At 46.8% G+C, this 20939-nt stretch overlaps 1 protein-coding gene and 1 long non-coding RNA gene across 7 annotated transcripts in view; one reads left to right on the top strand and one right to left on the bottom strand.

The window, feature by feature from the left end:
- LOC144943441 (formin-like protein 2) overlaps positions 1–20939 on the top strand; it is a 58873-nt gene that overhangs the window by 35038 nt on the left and 2896 nt on the right. The window contains exons 17-28 of one of the 6 annotated variants that reach the window (XR_013639497.1): positions 2272–2396; positions 3501–3712; positions 4950–5184; positions 6181–6249; positions 6929–7009; positions 8065–8194; positions 8990–9153; positions 10076–10177; positions 12129–12212; positions 12728–12851; positions 14913–15060; positions 16426–16486. Coding sequence is in view for 4 of the 6 variants with exons in the window: in XM_078870860.1 (XP_078726986.1) it covers positions 2272–2396; positions 3501–3712; positions 4950–5184; positions 6181–6249; positions 6929–7009; positions 8065–8194; positions 8990–9153; positions 10076–10177; positions 12129–12212; positions 12728–12851; positions 16426–16499 (1400 nt within the window). In the remaining 2 variants the exon portion in view is untranslated. Of the gene's footprint in view, positions 1–2271; positions 2397–3500; positions 3713–4949; positions 5185–6180; positions 6250–6928; positions 7010–8064; positions 8195–8989; positions 9154–10075; positions 10178–12128; positions 12213–12727; positions 12852–14912; positions 15061–16425; positions 16673–20939 lie in introns of those variants that run through there. The other 5 variants (XR_013639498.1, XM_078870862.1, XM_078870861.1 and 2 more) reach the window with 5 other exon arrangements.
- LOC144943444 (uncharacterized) overlaps positions 19597–20939 on the bottom strand; it is a 37785-nt gene continuing 36442 nt past the window's right edge. Inside the window, exon 3 of the long non-coding RNA XR_013639499.1 lies at positions 19597–19609. This is a non-coding gene — a long non-coding RNA (uncharacterized LOC144943444). The remainder of the gene's footprint in view (positions 19610–20939) is intronic.

Genomic DNA, 20939 nt, shown 5'->3' with positions numbered 1-20939 from the left:
GGCGTTTTGCAGGCTTAAATATAAAGCAGTGCACAATCGTGAGCAGTTTGGTGTGGGTATGGCTTTACCCTGCATTGGAGGAAGTAGATGACCAAAGTCCACGCTAGCATTCATTATTACCAATGCTGGCCAAGTGAGCCAAATATTTAAACAGCTGTCAGGCTGGCCCAGTGGCTTTGGTTTATTGTATTTCAGAGTGGTTAACTTTTAGGTGAACAGACTTATTATACGTGATGGTGTTTGCTTATTGAATTAAGAACGCCAAGCACCTAATCCTGATTGCTCACGGTCCATCGAGCAGATAGAAAGTAAACAACCTATTGAAACTAAATATATATGGGATTTTAATACTTTCCGACGCAGGTTGAAAGCGTTTATACATTGGCAACGCCTCTTTGTCAGTTTGCAATGGGGTGGGGGGGCACGATAACGCTCGTGAAGACGTCCAATTTCAACCAAACCGACACATTAATATTAGAGACTTGTCCAATTGAAAACTGGCCTAATTGCTCTTAAGGGTAGCTCAAAATATGGAATCACAAACCAGAGCAAAAACAGGATTATTTGCAAATATGCAAACATGTTTCACCTTGACAAGCTCGGCTTCCGTGCAGCAAATAAATACCCTCCTTCCCCCGCCCCCCCGCGAGGGCATGCGCGTTAGAAAAAGTCACGAAATTAGTGTGCTCGTGTGCACGATAGTTCCCAACTTTGTTTAATTAAAATGATTATCGCTCCGAAGCCTAGTGAAGTGTGTGCACAGGACGCAACCATTTCGCACCGCCTCTCTAACTGCCCACGGTTTGTTGTTAGGAATACTTCAAGCTCGTTTGGCGTGTCAACGTAGGGCGCGGGGCCGTAATGCGAGCGCGGTGTGTCGAGATTCCGCGGGGAGATGCGAGATGCCGAGATCAGCCTCTAATGCTGTGTTTTATTTTATTATTTGGGAAAAAAGAAAAATGCTGCCCCGCCAGTACCGAGAGGAAAAAGGACACAAAAAATATATTTAGTGAATAATTCGTGTTGCATTGGTTCGCACGGCAATTGCCACTATTCATCATGTCGTACTCTTAGTTCTTTCGGTAAGGTCACGTAGGTAAAAAATGAAATAAAAAATAATAAAATAAAACAATGAAAATCACGACGGTTCGGAGGCAACACAAGTCTCCGTCATCAGGTGGGACCGTCACAGCCAGATTAGCTGCATCAAGTGAGTTTTATTTTATTAATTTTTATTTCATTTTTTACCTACGTGACCTTACCGAAAGAACTAAGAGTATGAATCCTTGCAGTCACGAAAGCTTCAAATCTAGAATCATCATGTCGTCTTCGCCGCGTTGCGCGATCACGCGCGGTGAGCTGGAACACTTTGTGTGTGCATTACTCGTCGTTGTAAACATTATTTAGTAAATCTTGACTTAAAGCTTTCGTGACTGCAGGAATTCATATTCTTTGGGTCTTTTGGTAAAGTCGCGTAGATAGAAAAAATAATAACTTTATTTGTGTTGCGATCGAAATGTCGTGATTTGTTTTATTTTATTTACATCTATGTGACTTTACCGAAAGACCCAAAGAATATTATTTAGTAAGCTTCCTATTTGCCTAAGGACATATTTTCCACGTTCTAGTAAGGTGCAACTACAATGACCAGCCTGTGTTCAATGCCTCATTTTTGTTGGACCCCATGTGTATGTGTGCATATTCATTCGGGTGTGTAGTTATGCTTCAGTTAATGCTGTATACTGAAGTAAATTGCATTTGCAAATGCATATACATGGCAAATACTCAAAAACAGCTGTTGTGCCAAGCTCGGTGCACTTTCAGGCTCTGTGCAGTATCTGCTGGAAGGAGGTCACAGAGCAGACCCTGGTGCTATGATATATTTAATACAGTTTTAACCTCAAAGATCTCATGTTTATCCTCCTGGACTGGTTTGTTCCTATATACAGCACATACTCAACTGAATTGATTCAGTTCCTGAAGAAGCTCCTAGCACATAGATTGAAACGCCACAAAGCAAAACGTCGAACATCACGCCAAACAACACGCGGTACATTCCACTGCGAAGCCCAACACAGTCGTAAAACACTCATTTATGGAATTGCCCCCAATATCCTGATGCAGGATCCTCCTTAAAAGGAGTCTTTAAGACTCGGTGAGGCTTTCCTCTGAATGGCATCATCATTATCACGATTGTTACCGAGGTACGTTATTGAAGCCGTGCGTCCCCCCGCGCTGTGTTCCCTGCGCTTGCGCCATCGGCCACTCTAGGCATGCGCATCAAGAAAGCCATCCCCACCAAGTACCGTCTGCCTGTGTTCAACTGGACGGCGCTAAAGCCCTCCCAGGTTAACGGCACCGTCTTCACAGACATGGATGACGAGGAGCTGCTGCAGGTGAGTCTGCTGCACCTGCGTTCCCAGCTCCGGTGGAGCCTTTGTAATTGTTCCGTGTGTGCATGTGGGTGTGTCTTTGTGTTTGTTCATCAAGCGGGTTTGCACGCTGCGCTGTGACCCCGGCGACCCGAGTTTGATTCCCGCTCACGCCCAACACCAATGACGATAATCGGAATTAGTCCTGGGTCTCCCCGATGTCGACTCGGCCTCAAATGAGTACTTGGTGTGATCTGTAAACGTTGCCACTGGGGAGACAAAGGTGGCCCGGCGTGGTGCTGGCCACCCACCCCCTTGTGTGCCGTGATGGCCTTCATTGGGGTTCGCTAATAGCACTTGCTCCAACGGTCTGTTAAGAGGGTCTTTGTCCATCAAGATGCACCTGGGTACAAGCGCCGTGATAACATCACCACGACTTAGCGGCGAACGGCGGTTGTTGTAAGACAAAGATACCTATGGAGCCTACACAGCACTGCACTACGAACCCGGCGACCAGACTTCGATTGCTGTGATGAATATCTTAAACTGGTCTTGGGCCTGACTCTAGGTTTTCTCAGCCTTAAATTAGTACCTGGTGCGGTGTGTAATTGTCAGCGCTGTGTAGACAAAGGCTGCCGGGCGTAGTCCTCACCACACCATTGGTATGTGTGCCGTGCTGGTCTGAATTATCCTTCTGCTCCTTCGGTACTTGATAAAGAATAAATAGCCAATGATGATAATGATATACCATAGGTATGTGTTAAGAAGTGAATTGGCACTGTAGTGATAGCACTCGGCTCACAATCAGAACTACGCGAGTGACGCCACTAAGCACGCGTTCAGCGTCCGTGTTCACGCCGTGACGTCATTGCTACTTCCGAGCTCAGCCTGGCTGAAAACGTCAAGCGCAGTAAAAAAAGCGAGCGTCCCTACCCGCTTAGCGTCGAAACCCAAGCCTCCTCACTTGCCTATGGGGGGGGAGGGTCGGCCCAAGTGGGGCTGGTGTGGGAACGTGGACCGTGCCCGGTTATTAAACCGAGCCGGCACCCTTCCCCCCCCACGGCCGTTGAAACGCGGCGTGAGCATTGACGACGGCTCCGTGCCTGCCCGCACGCGCGTGTGGTGCAGGTTCTGGACATGGACTCGTTCGAGGAGCTCTTCAAGACGAAGGCGCAGGGCCCGGTGGCGACAATCCAGGTGGACGGGCCACGGTGCGACGCCGCCCAGCCGAAGGTGGCGCCCAAGGTGTCGCTCCTGGACGCGAACCGCGCCCGCAACCTGGCCATTACGCTGCGCAAGACGTCACGCTCGCACGGGGAGATCTGCAAAGCCGTGCAGACGTACGTGAAAACACACGCACGTACATATCTGATTGGCTACAACCACTCAAAATGACAATTTATGGTATACAGACAGTCCCCGGGTTGCGGAAGGACCCATCTTACGGAAATCCGACCTTCCGGAAATGCTCCATTAAATCATGTTAAAAGAATGCAATATGCGGATTGTTTTGCGTGAGTAATGCAATCGCAAGTAGTGCAGCGTGGTGAGGTTGAGGATGAATACCACGAAGCGGGGGTGTAAGGCAGGCCGAGCCTAATGCGTAAGGCGGCCTAGCCTAAAGTCTAGGCCTAGCCTAATGCACGGTAAATTAACATTCGTGGTATTCATAAACAATTGGATACAGTAAATGTTCCATTAGTTTAATTATGGGTTGTGTTAGGGTAGATATTAGATGAAATTAAAGAATCCTAGGAAGTGCAGAGCGTATGTACAGGGATATGATAAGGTAACGATAGAAAACGGACGACAGCGCGATGCAGCATTGAGAGAAAACGAACCTCGTAATAGGGTAGGGGAGGTGCAACTATTTCCAGCTATGGGATTAATTTGTTCAGTTTCCATTCGGGTTACGGATCATTCTCGGGAACCCTAACCCTTCCGTTACCTGGGGACTGCCTGTATAGTTATTTTTACACATTTAACGTACAAGATGTGAAATGTAAACCAGCAACAGTAACAATTTCCAGCTTGCACGGAAGCTAAGGTTACATTTGACACCTTCCCATTCTCCACCTATCACCTACAGCACCTGCCTGTCCATCACCTTCACCTATGCGACTTTCCCTTTGCAGCAACAACTTCTCCAGTACGTGTCCTCATATCAGGCTAAACAGTGCCTTCACCTTATGCGTGTGTGTTTGTGTGTGCGTGCGCATGGGGAGCGGTAGTGTAGCGGTTAGCGCGCTGCGCTATGAACCTGGCGACCCGGGTTCGATTCCCGCTCACGGCCAACACCAGTGACGATTATCTGAATCGGTCCTGGGCCTCCCCTAGGTCGACTCAGCCTGAAATGAGTGCTTGGTGCGGTGTGTAAACATCGCCACTAGGGAGACAAAGGCGGTCGGGCGTGGTGCTGGCCACCCACCCCCTCGTGTACCGTTCCGGCCTTCATAGGTGCTCGCTAACAGAACTTGCCCCTACAGTCTGTTAAGGCTATACGGGGGATCTTTATCTTTGTGCGCGTGCGTGCCCGTGTGTGCGCGCCCGTGTGTGCGCGTGCATACGTGCCTGTAGGTACGACCTGCAGAAGCTGCCGGTGGAGCGGCTCGAGTGCCTGCAGCGCTTCGTGCCCACCGAGTCGGAGGCGTTGCTCCTGCGCCAGTACGAGCGTGACCTGCGGTCCCCCGAGGACCTGGCGGAGGAGGAGCGCTTCATGCTGCAGTTTGGGCGCGTCGAGCGTCTGTCCCAGCGCATCACCGTCATGCTCTTCATGGGCAACTTCATGGACACGGTGTCACGCCTCACTCCGGTTAGTCGACCTCACGTAGCTTCGAGGCAGACCGGGTCCCAATTCTGATGGATTTACACTCTGAATGAAGATTTTTTTTTGCACGTTCTGATGAATTCACAATGTAAAATATGTTGTTCTACAGAATCTGATGCATTTAGACTTGGCAATGATCACCCTCAGATTTCAGTGAGTTCATACTGCTAACGATGTTCTCCAGATTTTCATGGATTCAGATTGTTGGCAGTGACCTGTCTCTTCTGTTTCAGACTGTGATGATGATTTAGATTGCCTCATTGTAGGTTCCTGATGTGTTGAGACTGCTAATGATAATCATCTGTACCTTGTGATGAGATGCCACTGTTAACAGTGACCTCACAGTTTCTAGTGGACTCGGTGTTAACGATGACCTCGTACAGATTCTGGTAGAATTCGGACGGAATGATGATCTACTATGATAGTGCCCCTGTCCTGTACCCTCTCATGCCTGCAAAGAATCAGAATCAAAATATTTTATAATTCTGGAGGAATTCGATGAGCTATAAAGCTCTTTCACAGACGTTCAGTAGGGGCGGCTAAGAACGTTACAACAACAAACAATACAAAAATACGATAGGAGTGGTGACCGTCTCCAGCCTCCGATGGGTTTCGACTGCCACTGGCTGCCTCGAGTGGGGCCTGGTGTTGATGGAACGTGATGTCCTCGGGGCAGGATCACGTCTTCATCTCCATCCGTCCCTTTCCCCCGTTGCATTGCGCAATACTTGGCTGCCCCTCCCTTTGTAAACCCTCCCCCCCCAGTGGCGTTGGCCAATGGAGCAATTCATTGCGGCGAACGTTTGTTTATTTTTCTTGAGTTTTGTGTTTACGATTGTACCCTACGTCCACACAAAGTAGTGCATGTCAGCTGTGTGTACGAAGCATTTCTCAAGCGTGTTTCAGCGATTGCCTTTCCTGTGCTCATTCACCGCAACAAAAAGATTTCCTTAATATTTCCCCACCCTTTTTGTCTTGCAGTTTGTGAATGCGATAATAGCAGCGTCGCTGTCTATAAAGTCCTCTCAGAAGTTCAAAAAGATCCTGGAGGTGAGGCCTGCTGTTGTAGACTCTGCGAAACAAAGTGCGGACAATAACTAACCAGCCACATGAGTACTCGCGCCGCCCACAGATGCTCACCCATAAACAGCGTTCGCAACTAACAGAAAGTATTATCTCTAACACTGACATCCAAGGCAACAAAATGCCAGCCAATACCCTTGACTCAAAGCTTCTCTAGCCAACTGAGTGATAGTACTAACCCTAACCAGTAGCCAACCATCAACTAGCATGAGTCCATACTCTATGGTTCTTTCGGTAAAGTCATGTAGGTAGAAAAAAAAAGTACATTTTTATTTTGTCTTTTTTTATTTTTTACCTACATGACTTTACCCAAAGAACCAAAGAGTATGGATCCTTGCAGTCACGGAAACTTCAAATCTAGAATAGCATTAGTCCCCCACTGACCCTAACCAACGGGCCTACCAGCCACCAACACTAGCCCTCATGTTGATCCTAGCGCTATCTCTACAATCGCCTTCAACACATCCCAGAGCCCCTTGAAATTTTGTTTGTCTCAGTGTCGATGTTCACAGCACCATAACCCAAGTTGGCCACGCCACCCCTTCCGAGCATCGTGCCGTCCTTAATAGGTGCTCGCGAACAGCTTTTGCCTCAACCGTCTACTAAAGGGGGAGGGGTAATCTTTGTTTGTCTCTGCTGCACGCAGCTCGTCCTGGCGTTTGGAAACTACATGAACAGCAGCAAGAGGGGGGTGGCGTACGGGTTCAAGCTGCAGAGTCTGGACCTCGTGAGTGAATCCTCTTCTCTCACTGGAGGAAGACGTAACCCACACCACAGTGCTACACGTATCTTTCATAAAGCGCTTTTGTGAGAGCGCTTTACAAACATTATAAATTGTACATTAGTATTGGCTGATGGGGTTTGAGTGTTGGGGAGGGATGGCAAGGAAGGGTGATAGGGAAAGGGAGGGGCGAGGTTAGAAAGGGGGAAGATGGTTAAGGTTTTAAGGACGAGGAAAGGAAGTATTGGAGGGATACGCTTTTGAAAAAAGTTGATTCTTAAGGGAGGAACGAAAAAATTGTGTTGCCTGTTTGTGAAGTTTGATGTGGAGTGGGAGTTTATTTTAATGGAGGTGAGAACTCAATAGACCCAGGATCGTCTCATTTGCAAAAGATAGTAATCTGTTGGAAATCCCCAGCTGTTTCCCCCACTCGTTAGAATCTAAGGCAACGTGGAAATATGATCGAAAAAAATAAATTTGCCATTATTTGAACAGGGGAAAGCAGAAGTGGTTGTTGGGTTGGGTGTTCTATGAAGCTGGTTGTGGAGATTTTGGCAAGGGTGTGGTTGGTGTTCATATCACAATGAACTAATATGCAGCATCCGAAGGGTGTGAATGATGTTCAGTGCACAGGGAGGTATTACGATAGTGTGATTTTTATCAAGTGACTTTCAGCTATGGTATAGTGATGTCGTGGTTCATGTTTTATAACATCGTTAACATGACATCACATCAGTGCTGTCGTGGTACACTTGAGTCACACCACATTAATAAACCTCAAGCCGGATATCTCGGAACACAAACTGAAGTGCATGTATTCAAGACGATAGCTGTTTTTATTTGCATGTGGGAAAACACAAAAACGAATTGCATAGAGATCAAATCGCGTGTGAGAGAGCAGAAATGCTCAAATCTTTACAGATAGGTCAGCGACCTGCTACCTCCTTCACGCTACAGACACCGCCTTGTTGCGCTACAAGCGGAGCGTCTCGCGGTCTCTTGTGCACAGCGTCACCCCCCTCCCACCCCGCGTGACCCACGTGCTCTGTCCCTGTCGGCAGCTCGGGGACACCAAGTCGACGGACAGGAAGTTGACGCTGCTGCACTACCTGGCCGACGTGGTGCACACCAAGTTCCCCGAGGTGGCCTCCTTCTACTGCGACCTCTGCTTCCTTGACAAGGCCGCAGCAGGTGCCACCCCCATCTCTCCCCCCATTTGTGCTACTTTTAGCGTTTTTATCATATCTCTGAGACCGTGTAAACGGATTTAAATTGTAATGCACAGAGAGGTTTCCCCCGCTTCATGCGGCAGATGCGTTCGGGGGAAAAAAACAGGCGCACGAAGCGAAACCTCACAAAACAGCTGCCTGCTGAGTCGCGCACACAATACCTACACACAACGTTGTGCCACGTCTGACTGCATAGCCTTATTTAGTAAATTCAAACTACATGCAGTAGATTTTGGGTAGAAATAGGTTTGCCAGATATATACGCAAAATTGGACAAACCGAACCCACATAGAGCGGAGGGAACCTATAACTACGCGTTTTAAGGCCATTTGTCAATTGACTGCGGGATGAAGGACTCCCCCATGCCTTGTCGGCCATGGGGTGGGTGGGTGGGGGGTGAGGGGTTTGTTTGGCCATAAATCACCACCCTAGTCGGTGCGAGTTGGTGAAGAAGGGACCTAGCACAGGTTCGAATATCACTTGCTACCAATGTTAGCTGTGGTTGGGAATCTTAAGTCAGGTGGCCGGGTTCATAGCGCAGCGTGGTAACCACGCTGGTGACCTGTTTCACACTTCATCACGCTGGTCAGTGCGAGACCAGCAAATGTATTGTGAACCGATAATCGATTTGTTTAATCGGTACACTAGATTGTCATTGACGTAGAAACTGGAATTAACAGTCATAATCGTTGTCTGTGCTGTTGGCGCTGCTGCTGCTGGTGCTGCTGCTGCGATGATGGTGGTGTCGGCGCCGCAGTGTCGATGGACAGCGTGATGCAGGACGTGCGTGAGCTGCAGCGCGGCATGGAGACCACCAAGCGCGAGGCGGCCCTGCACGAGTCCAACGTTGGCCTGCGCCGCTTCATTGAGGCCAACGATGACACGCTGAACCGCCTCGTCGGCGACGCCAACACTGCAAAGGTACGACACCGCCTCCGCTGCGCTAATCCAACCGCTCGGGTGGCACAGAGTTTTCTTTGGTCATCCTTGCCAGCGTCCACAGCCGCTCGGGCCTTATTTTGTACGTCAGCGTTATACCGCAGGCGGCGTAGGGTCATGAATGTCATGCAAGAGAAGGCCACCTGACTCCACGCCCACTACCCATCATCCCTCACTTTGATATCTGTACTCAGATGGCTCAGCGGTAGAGTGAGTGGCTCGCGATTCCGGTTGGGTGCTTACTCAGCCCAGCATCCGTCCAGGGTTGGTAAATCAGTACCACTTTGCGGGGAAATCAACAGCGATTTTCCTATGATTAGACTCGCCCTTGCTATAGGACAATGCGATTTTCACCACTGGCTGTGCAGGGTTGTTGACAGGAGATGAGCATCGCCTCAATGCTCCTTTGAGCAGGAAATCGCTTTGACCTTGAAGCACAGTCGACTGCGTCAGTCTGACATGCAATTATGTGGTTTCTCATAATGTTGTATACTGTATGAGTCAATTTCTTACCATCCGAACAGTATAGAGGAGACCAGGCGTTTGTGAAAAGTATTTGGTCTCGGTGCAGTAGTATATATATTTTCCATGTATATAATACTTATAATATGCAGCCCTTTGACAATCCACTGCTGGATGAAGGCCTCACCACTGGGTTTACAGCACAGTATGTTAACCACTGTGCTATCGCTCCACCCTATTTTAAAATATAGTATACATTTAACAAGCATATTCTTCTTATTAATGTGAATACAACATAAAATGTACATTAATATGCAGCTGTGCTTGGTAATGATATACCGTGATAATGTAGCATCTATTACAATTACATTTGAATTTATAGAGCTTATAAATGTATCTGCAGCCAGCCAGTCTTACCCAGAAATCACTCCTCCTTTCCCAGGATGCCTTTCAGGTGGCCGTGGAATACTTTGGCGAAACTCCCAAGACGATGCCTCCTTCCAACTTCTTCCCAGTGTTCTCCCGATTTGTGAATGCGTTCAAGGTAACGGCTGTAAATACACTTTGTGTTTGACCATGTGTGTGTAGTCAGATGAGACCCAATTGAGGCTGAGTATCTCGTTTACAACAGAGACCTCAGGTATTTTACTCTTCATCTGGATAGTTTTAATTTGGGCCTTGATAACAACACCCAATGGTCTATTATTGCGGTTCATGTCACATGGGTGAGATGGGAGGAAGCGATGGAACGAGATACGAAGATGGGGATGTGATTCGAGAAGTTGCACAGTACAGAAGCACACGGTGAAAGAAATCTGAGTAGCTGACTCCACGATATACTTTGGCTTAGAAGAAGATATCACATGGTCTTCGAATGTCCACTTTAGTTAGGTAATTCCCCTGTAATTGATATCTGGAATTGCAACGATAGTGCACAATACTTTTAGTTGATATCTACTTGAAGTTACTACATGGCTGATCAGTTATCTACTCGGGTACAAAACAATAAAAGTCTTTATGTGGTGAGACAGATATACGAAGGAGACAGTCTGCTTATCTGCTTTGCATTTGTATTCTCTAAAACGACACGAGTGACTATTTTGTGTTGTACTTCTGTACAGGTACACGTAAACACGTGCATGCACAAGGTGCTCGTTTAAATAAGCGTGACTGCTTTCATGGTGGGTAATACAAAAATGGGCTCTGAGTAAATATTCCAGGCCAGGCACGTGTTACGGCTCACATTCAAGCCAAACAAGCAGGTGCGTGGAGGATATCTATTTTGTTCGCCAAGGATCCAAATGGATTCGGGTTCGTTACCACCGAATCGTGCTCTGGTGCAGTCGCCACAATCAGCTGTAAGCAGACTCGGACCATCGTTGGTATTTCTTATGCACGCTCTGAAAAAAAAATCATTCCACCAGACTGTAAAGGGCTAACTAATTTGCATTCAGGCAAAAATGTATTGTTGCGTATAAACAAGGAAACGGCAGCGTGGGCGCACCTTTTGTGAAAACGAGTGCCCTGTTTTTGGCAGACCCCACGAGGCCAAATTTGCCCACCACTGGTTTCCATATTCTCAGCCGCTTTGAATTGCGGATGATTTGTGCCTCCTCCATGCGTCGTCTTGGCACAGGGCCCCGCGACTCCCGCGTGAAGCTGTCCCACCTTTGTTATTTCTGTCCTCCGCAACCCTAAGTGAAACTCTATCTGTGCGCGCGCGCACTGCTGCCACGGAGTTTACTGTGCCAAGGGGCGAAACGAGGGGAGGGGAAAGCGGAAAGTCTTAGTTGTCGCTGCAAATGCCAAGGACTCGTGGAGCCAAATTAGTGCGTTGGTACTGTGCCAATTTAGCATAACTGTGAAACCGTTAACGAGTCAGAGTTTTACTGTAAACTTGACACAACGCAATATTGTTCTGATAATTTTAAGCGAATTTTGTCAAATAAAAACGTCTGATTAATACTATTTACATTGGCACACATTGTCTATTTGATTTTTTTTTATATATAATTCAATTGGTAATGATAATGTATTTTAGAAAAAGAGGTGTTCATATTGCATAACTTTTTTTCTTTATGAATAGCAAGTCCTTAATTTTCTTAAAAAACTCCACATGTTCGTCGGTGACATAACCTAGGCTATAAGTCTACTATACAGGTATTGTTTGACTCGGCCTAGTCTCCACACTCGTTTACATGGACACGCTCCTTTTAATATTCGTCTAATTCCTTTCTGAGTCCCGTTGCTCTGTGTGGGAGTAAACCAGGAGTGTGCATTCTTTAATAAAATATCCAAAAACATCTCAGCCCCTGTCTCCTGGTCCGCGTAGACAAAGCATGCGCTCAGACCATGGCATGTGCTCGGATGTAATCGTTCGCAACCTTGGAGTGGCTGGGTAGTGTGGGAGTTCTCACTGAACAAGGTTTCCTGATAGAGCTCCTCTGTTTACCCGTACCCCCCCACTCCCCCGCATGTGCCCTCTTCTCTGGCAGAAAGCGGAAAAGGAGAATGAGTCGAGACGCTTGCAGGAGGAGAAAAAACAGATGCTGGAGGAGGCAGCCAAGGAGGAGAAAAATGTAGGTGCATGTGTGCATAAGCATTGTCAGTGTTTGTGTGAGTGGGGAGTGGTAGTGTAGCAGTTAGTGTGCTGCACTACGAACCCGGCGACCCGAGTTAAATTCCCGCTCACGGCCAATACCGGTGACTAATATCTGGGCCTTCCCTAGGTCGACTCGGCCTCAAATGAGTGCCATCGCCACCAGGGAGACAAAGGTGGCTTGGCATGGTGCTGGCCACCTACCCCCTCGTGTACTATGCTGGCCTTGATAGGTGCTCGCTAACAGCACTTGTTCCAACAGTCTGATGAGGCTATACTGGGGGATCTTTGTTGTTGCTTAGTGCGCGTGTGTACGTACTGTATTTGCACATTATTGTCCATGTACATGGTATATATGCACGTTGCAATGTATGCATGAACGTGTATATAATGTGTGTTGAATACATTTGTAAGTGTGTGAACACCTTCATACGATGCCCTATGTCTGTAATTAATAATACATACAATGTAAATCCCTGACATGTTGTGGTACAGATGTCGGCAAACGACAAGGGTAAGCGTCAGCAGATGAATCTCATCGCCGAGCTGACCAAGAAGCAGGGCAACAAGCGCACGATGTACGAGGGCAAGGATGGCGCCATCGACTCCATCATCACAGGTCAGAGGCCACAGCTGCCCACTCGCACACACTTGCGCTCAATCCTACGCACGAACATACACATATGCAATTCCCACTTAGCTCTACTCTTGAACGCCCGCTCAGCCCCACTCACGCACGCATGGTCACACGTACCTGCTCGTCCACCACTCGCAAACACTCGTACACACCCGCTCACCCGATTGTAGACGTGCACACACCCCCGCTCGCTCCCACTCGGCAATACTTATTTGCACGCTGGTTCACTAAAACTCACCCGTGCAGACATACAGCCGCTCACTCGCACACACACATTGGTTCACCCAGATTTACCCTTACACACACATCCATTCACTCCAACGCTCACACACACTCACCAACGCTCACACACACTCACCCCCTCTCACACACTCGCCCCCTCTCACCCATGCACTCATACATACACACAAGTATTCACAGATACATACCCTAACCAATCACCACATATGCACCCGTGTCACGATACTCCTTTCTTTGCGAAAAATATTCTGTTATGAAGACCATTGTGCATGTGTGAGTGTGCTTGTGGTACGTGGCACTTGGGTTTGTGTATTTACGTGTGTAGTGTATTTTATTTGTGTTATATACATTTAATTAACTTTACGTGCTGCATGTACTTGTATTGTGAATGTGTGAATGAGCACCTGTTGAAGTACTCCCAACGTCATCAGCACTGGGGAGACGAAGGCAGCCGGGCATGTCTGGTGCTGGCCACACCTCTTCCTGATATGCATTGCTGGGCAAAAGTCTACGGCAGGTTTTATAACAGACCAAAAAAGAAACACCCATCGTAAACATTTTACAGAAATACATTCCTGACCTCTGATTAATTTGTACGCTCCGAGTAGGAAAGTGCAAATTCATTGATGGCAACCCCGAGCATGAACTGCTCTCTTTGTTAAGGCCCTGTTCGGTGACAGACACAGTATGCAATAGGATGCACCCGTGCTTGTGTGAACAATGGCTCAAGTTAAAGTGGGGTTTCCTCATGCTGAAGTCATCGAAAACACCAGCGATGTAATCGAAATGCAAATTTCCATGTTAAAGTGGGTTATTGCTCCGAACCCAGCGACCTCATTTGGGTTCCAGGCCACGATTGATATCTGAACCGGTCCTGCTCCCCATCACCACACTGCCCAGCATGGTGAAATATGGTCAAGGCATCTCTTTCACCACGCTATACGGCATGAGGAGACCTTTATATATTAAAAGCCTTCCATCCTCCTCCTCTTTCCTTCCAATTCTTGGTCTTGTTTCATCCTTCCCATGATTCCTTGATTGTCATCTCTGTTGTAACGCTTAGAATGTCAAGAGTGTTTAAAAAGGTTTTCCGCAGGGGGCATATCGACCATAGCATGGGCACATGTACACCTTGTCAGACTTAATATCATCAGACTGATATAACTCATCATCAAGCAATGAATAGCATTATCATTGTCATAATTATTTGTAAAGTGCTGCTCAAGATCATCAGCCTGAATCAACTACATGGACCATCCAAGCAGCCAGCAGTAGTTCTATAACAACGGCAACGGGAGCACCAAGGTCGCTTAATATTCACATCATCTAGTCATCTGCGATGCAGGTACCATCTCATATAGGAAGCGAAGTGTGGGAGGGAGCCTCAATATCGACGTCCTCATTGTAAACTTACAACTCTGAGCGGTAGATTAGGGACCGACTTTGGAGGTCACGTGTTGACCGTGCAATAGCTACCGGATCTGGCAGCAAGAAGGCAGTGATAGTGAGGTGAGGGGGAATCGACGGCATTTACAATTATAACCACATTGCATTGAGTGTGTCCCCAGCTGCCCTGGGGAGCTCCCTCTGAATGTATTGATCTATCGTAATATATTTATACATATATTAATTTCCGGCAGCATTACTGACCAATGTGGGTTTTTAGAAATCCGTGCCTCCGAATGGGCGTGGGTAAATTCACAAACGCCCCTCCCCCCCCGCACGTTTGTTTGGCCGTGTCTTTGATGCTGTCCCCTCTCTTGTGTTGGTGCTGAACGATTCTCCTGTCCCTCTTGCGCGCAGCTGCCGTGGTTCCGCTCCACGGCTGCCTGGCTCCTGTCCGTGCGCGCGGGGCCTGATGTTGGGGCGAAGCGTTCTCAAAAACCCCTTCCGGCGCAGCTCGCTTCTTCTTCTGATTCTTCTACTTCCCTATCACCACTTTCCTGACCAGGTCCTCTGCTTCTTCCTTTTCCGTGGAGGTCGTGGGTTCGATCCCCGACCCTGACTGCCTGTATGTATGGAGTTTGCATGTTCTCTTCATGGTCACGTGAATTTTTCTCCGGGTCCTCCGGTTTTTCCCTCCTCATTTAGAAACGCGCATTCAGAGTGTTTGGCTGCTATACATTTCCACATGATAAGCCACTTCGTTGAGCTATCATTTGTGGCCAGGTCGCTTATGATAAAATAGCTCTGGGCCTTACCTGGTAAAATAAAAATAATTTAGTTACGTTTTTCCACCTTGTAATAGTCTTGACTTGTGTACGTGTGAGCCCCCTGTTAAAGTAGTGAAGATACAACAACAATAATACTAGAGTGGTTTGAGGCTTATGCTGCTCAAGAACATACATAATGCATATAATTATGTTTTTAGACATAAATGCACACATGTTATGTGTGACGATGTTAATTAGGGATGGAAAAATTCAATCCCCTTCTAATTCAATTAAAGGTTGGTTTTCAGGGTTGCGACCTGATCTGGTTTGTCTTACATTGTGATGAAATTAGCGACCTCAAGTGAATACAGGGGTCACGTGAACTCATTAACATACCACATGCAAGAAAACGAACAACATCATTTATACGGACGTGAATCGATGCCGCATTAACGATTGACATTGTCACAACCTCAACACACAAATGCTTATTCTCTACACAAGCTGATGTAAGTGTACATCTGGGGTGAAAAACATTTGCTTGGAATACAATTGCATGTCGTTTTTAATTGTCACATTTTGCTCCCTTGTTTGGTACCTCCAATTGAAATGATGATTCATGTTCATTGTCTTCTCATTTGGTTGTTTATTGTTCCATTATCACTGATAACTCATTCCCATCCCATGTTGTCACACTAACTTCACAGCTGACCGCTGTTTGCCTGCCTCTACCGGTGATGGTTTTTCCTTCAACTCATCATGCTGCTTGAACCGTAGCCTAAAAGAGTTCCAGCGAAGAAGACCCAGTCTCCTTAATTAACCTCGCATTTAGGATGAAAGAACCTCGTATTCATATCGATCCTATGTGTTTGGCCTTATCGATACACCGGGTCAGACACTTTCCCTCTGCTGGAGGATATTTAAACTATATATATATGAGATATTAAAATATTTTAATATTACAGAATTTATTACACGCAAAGAGCGAATAAATTACGATTCCTAGCAACCCTGCCTTGGTTCTTGGAAACGGATAGCAAAAACAAATTTGACACAACAGCAAGAGGTACTGGATATAATTTGCAGGGCAACACTTTACAAAACTGTTAATGTGACTTAATAATTTAATTTACCTTTCCCCCTCTTCCTCTCTTACCCGCTAGACTTGAAAAAAATTGCCTTCAAAGCAAACGGGGTTTCAAGGGTAAGAGGAGCGGCCGAGGACAGGGCAGCGTAGCGGAGCACCCCCCCCTGAGAACGGTGCCGTGGGGAAGAGCGCAACGCTGCGCTTCCCCTCTCGCCCACCCGCCCACCACCACCACCACCCCACGCGCTTGCACCCGTCTCGGCCATCTTACCCCTCCACCGCTGCGGCGGCAGTCATGGGGTGGTGGGTCCTTGGTGGGGGGGGTTGTGGTGGGCGGGGGTGGTGAGCGTGCGAGGGAGCGAGCGGACAGCCGAGCAAGCGCTTTTCCCCCAGGTGGTGTCCTCGGGGCGAGTCCTCCGCCCTCGCCGCGCCTGAAATGCGTCTGCAGCTTCCACGCGCGCGATGCGACGCCGATGCTTTGCATGCCGCGTGTTTTTTTTTGTTTGCTGCCGCGGAACGCGATGAGTGTTGACTCGGAATCAGGAGTTGATGAGTTGGTCGTTTAAGCAAGTCGGCCAGTCGTTCGATAATTATTCAACTTGAGCCGTCGACGTTAACGGCCATGTGTATGCTCCCCGACTCGGGAGGGCGTAGCTTGACCACGCAGATCATCGACTGAAGCTTTTCGTTTGAGGGCTCATCAGCTGACGTACGGAGCAGTATTTGTCAGAGAGTAACCCTTACAATGTTTAAGCAGTGTTAAAATAACCGTCAATGAACTGTCCATGGCAGTCAGGTTCGTTCTCTGGTGTATGGTAATGTCCTGCAGGTCAAGCAACTTTTGCACAAGACTACTTTCTTTTTGGTTTCTTATTTCGACAAATGCAATCATATTCCTGATTCCTGTATATCAGTCCGCTTGCTGTGCGTGCGACTTTAACCGAAAAACCATCATTCTAACCAAAGAGTGGCACTTATTGCTTTCAGCCTTCAGTGTGGCTTGCATACAACTGCATGCAACTTAACGGCACAGGTCAGCATCAACAAGGCTACATCATCCTTTGATTCCTTGAAAGTAAATGATGTACAATTACCAAAATACATAGCGTCATATTCATTTGGATTAACCTTCAAAAGAAGCGTTAAAGCATTTGTTACATAAGCTAAGAGGTCTACAAGACTGTGAATGCCGCATTATGTATATTAAGCAGAGTGAGGTGATGTTGGCCAGTTGATTTGGTTGTTATCTTGCCTTTCACCGTTTCAATTTTGTAAGAATGCGTGTTTATTTGTAAACAGTGATTAGCACTCTGGGTGGGTGAAACTGGATGTCAATCCCTGCCGTAGAGGCCGAGTGATATCTAAACCGGTCCTGGGTCTGTTCCTCCTTGACCAATCCACACTGACCAGCGTGGTGAAGTACGGTCAAACAAACCCCCATGACTGATGCGACATTTGAACCGTCGACGTTAAGCCAGCAGTGGATTGCAAAGGTCCTTAAACTATTATTTGTGATAATGTTAAACTGTACTTGAAGCTGATTTTGTACGTCTCACGATGCTTTTTAAAGTCCCAGTTCTCATCGCCTTGCTTGTTGCGTAATTACTTGCAGGCAACCACTGCCTTTGGAGTATCCTTTAGTTTACAATAAGACACTAAAAATAAACAACTAAACTTTTTTAATTTAATCACATTAAACTTGCGTGAAAAATATTTAATTGAGTGGAAATAAATTCATAAACAACATTTCTGGGGGCGTAGAATGCAGGGCATTTTATTTGCTTCAATAACTGTAGCGAAAATGTTTGTTAATTGTCCAGGCTGTCTGATACGAAGGCGGCGCTGGTTTGCAACGCCTCTCTTGCCGTCATGCTACCGAGTGCAACACCATACTCTGCCATATTCATTTGAGGACAGGGGAACAATTGGAGCTCGCGCCTGAACAAATGTTAAAAAAGCAAATCTTTAGAAAGCTTAAAAAACACACGCAACAACCGCAAAACAATTTGTGCAAGCACGTGCCGAAATTCTGTCATGGTCACAGCTGCTCAGAGCGAGACTGTGTTCCTTGTCCACGACTGTGGGAGAGACGCACTTCGCTATTTTAAGGAGCGCTTCGTCGGTTGCGTTCTTGGCTTGAAAACTCGACTCGTCAGACGTTGCTGCTGTGGAGAAGGGGAAAAAAATGTAATGTCAGTGAAGGGATACATTTGTAAATGATGGGAAGTAACTGCTGTGGTGCTCATGACACATGGGGTGGGTGGTTTTTTGGGGAACTGGGTGTGACCGAGACAGGCACACGACACGTGGCTCGCCTGCCACTGACGGAGTGGGAATGTAGATACAATATAAGCTAATGGGGTTCCGACATACAAATAACAGTATTGTGATTGTAAAACTACAGGCTAATTGGGCTACTGTGTACTAGGCTCATATGCTGTAATGTAATTGTGTTAGTGATAGTCATATTAATGATCGGAAAGAAAAATACATCGGCAGTGACGATAGGAAATGGAGTCCTTACTGTCTGTATCGCGATTAAATCATGACAATAGTACAATATGCAAACGTGCCTGAGAGTACGTCCGCTACGGAGAAGGCGCGATGAAATCTGGAAGTATGCAGTGTACTAGGTGGATTGTTACACCGCAGGACGGTGTGAGATAGCGCCTTCATCCAGCTGTGGATTGACCATGGCTGATTATGATGAGAAACGTAGTACGAGTTGTGTTGCCGACGACGATAATGGGGTGGATTCAATGCCCCCCACACACCCTTTTGGAAAAAGGAAGTCCAAGTTTATATTGCATGAGCGGTTGTGACCCCCTTTAAATGTATGGTGGTGTTGGTGCCCACATTGGTCAGGGTTTATTTGTGCTAGCATTACGTTTTTAGAATACAGTGTTCCTCTCTGGTACCCCCAAAGCAGCAACATCTCTTACTGGAAGAGGTGGCCGTGTTGGACGACCATGTGACCAAATCAGAATCGTATTGACACATCTCCCCAGAATCTCTGGTGTGCACACCATGTGTTCACTGGGGTCATGAATTATATAAAAAAAAGAAGCCGCCTCTGTGCCAGTGAAAACCCAGATCTGCATGTTTAGTTGCACGCGGGGTGCTCTGGACGATGAAAAAGACCCCCGTGGGATTTTTATGAACTCCAACTTACAGGAATGGCGCAACACTTGTTTACCGGTGAAAATCCCCGACGCGGCACTTTGCCTGCTCCGCTGGGCATCCTGAGCTGGCATCTGTCGCTGAAAAAACGTGATGGACGGTGGGAAAGAAATAACAAACATTCAGCTCTTTGGCAATTGGCATAATACAGCCAAAGAGCACCATAAACACACAGCAAGAAGAGCATTGGCAGTAGGTAGTTGCACCAATGGTAATGCGAATTTAAATCGTTACCCAGAAGAGATCCCGAGTTTCAAAACTGCGTTTTTCATGAGGTTCCTGCTCGGGATGGTTGTCCAGTTAAACTTTTTTTTATTTTTTAATGTAGGTGTAAATAGTTTTGGGTGGTCTCCGAAAGTTTACGCGCTAAAGTTGAAGAACACTGCACCAACTCGGACACCGCACGTATAAAATCTTCGACACCGATTTGCTGTATTGCCTCCCACAGGCACGGAATTGCCCATTTAAGTGGGTGCCTAATGCACGTAATGACTTGCATCCCTGTGCCATCCAACAACCCGACTGCACAAGCACCTAAAAAGAGTATAAAATAACTTGACCAAACTCAAAAGAGTAGAAGCAGTAGTGTTCGACGCAGTAATGGCTGAAGTGTTAGTGGGGAAGGTGGAGTATACTATAGTATTGGCTAAAGTTTGTTTTTAAGTAGATGAGAACCACGTAGTATTTTGAGTTCAATAAGCTTTGCTTTGCTTGGTGTCATCCAGGAAGAGGATGCTCAAATAAGAACCGAGCTGTGAATTGTCAAGCAGGTTTCAGTGGTTGCCCGTTGCGGCTCCTACGCCGTGGGCTTGTATTGGGATGGAGTATTTTGTCATTAGTTGTACGTATTACTTAGCATATGATCGTTACATTTAACAAATAACGGCCTCCTGTTGTACATTTAAGCAATGTATCGTATTCATGCTTCACGCTTGCAACTTGTCCACAGCTTTGCTTGCAGCTGTTGATGCCCTGCCTCTCATTCATTCACATGTTTTCACTCATTCTTTACTGTTCATATGTATTATGCATAACACCCGTGAGCCTTTAACCCCCTTGCCTGTGCTTACCACTCTTGCTAATATACGTGTGTGTAAAAAAAAAAAGTGTGTGTGTGTTCACGAGAATTTCGTTCCGGTGTCATGAAAACTTTTTTCATTAAAATATATTGGAAACTGTGGCATTGCTTCATAATCAAGGTTTTTTTTGGGTTAGATCGCGTAAGTATAAATGTGTCGTAGCCCTACACCACCCGAAACAGCCAGTAAGGTTTGTCACGTAAACAACGCTCCAATTAGTTACTCCTTGAGCCCACCGGTGTGTTGGAGAGTAAATCCACAACATTTACAATTTGAGTAGCACGACGTTTCGCTGGTAATTACATCCAGCATCATCGGGCGATTTGCCAGA

This window comes from Lampetra fluviatilis, chromosome 31, assembly GCF_964198595.1.
Source record: "Lampetra fluviatilis chromosome 31, kcLamFluv1.1, whole genome shotgun sequence".
Classification (NCBI taxonomy): domain Eukaryota; kingdom Metazoa; phylum Chordata; class Hyperoartia; order Petromyzontiformes; family Petromyzontidae; genus Lampetra; species Lampetra fluviatilis.
Note: the sequence above shows the minus strand (reverse complement) of the source record. Positions and strands in the feature narration are given on the sequence as shown.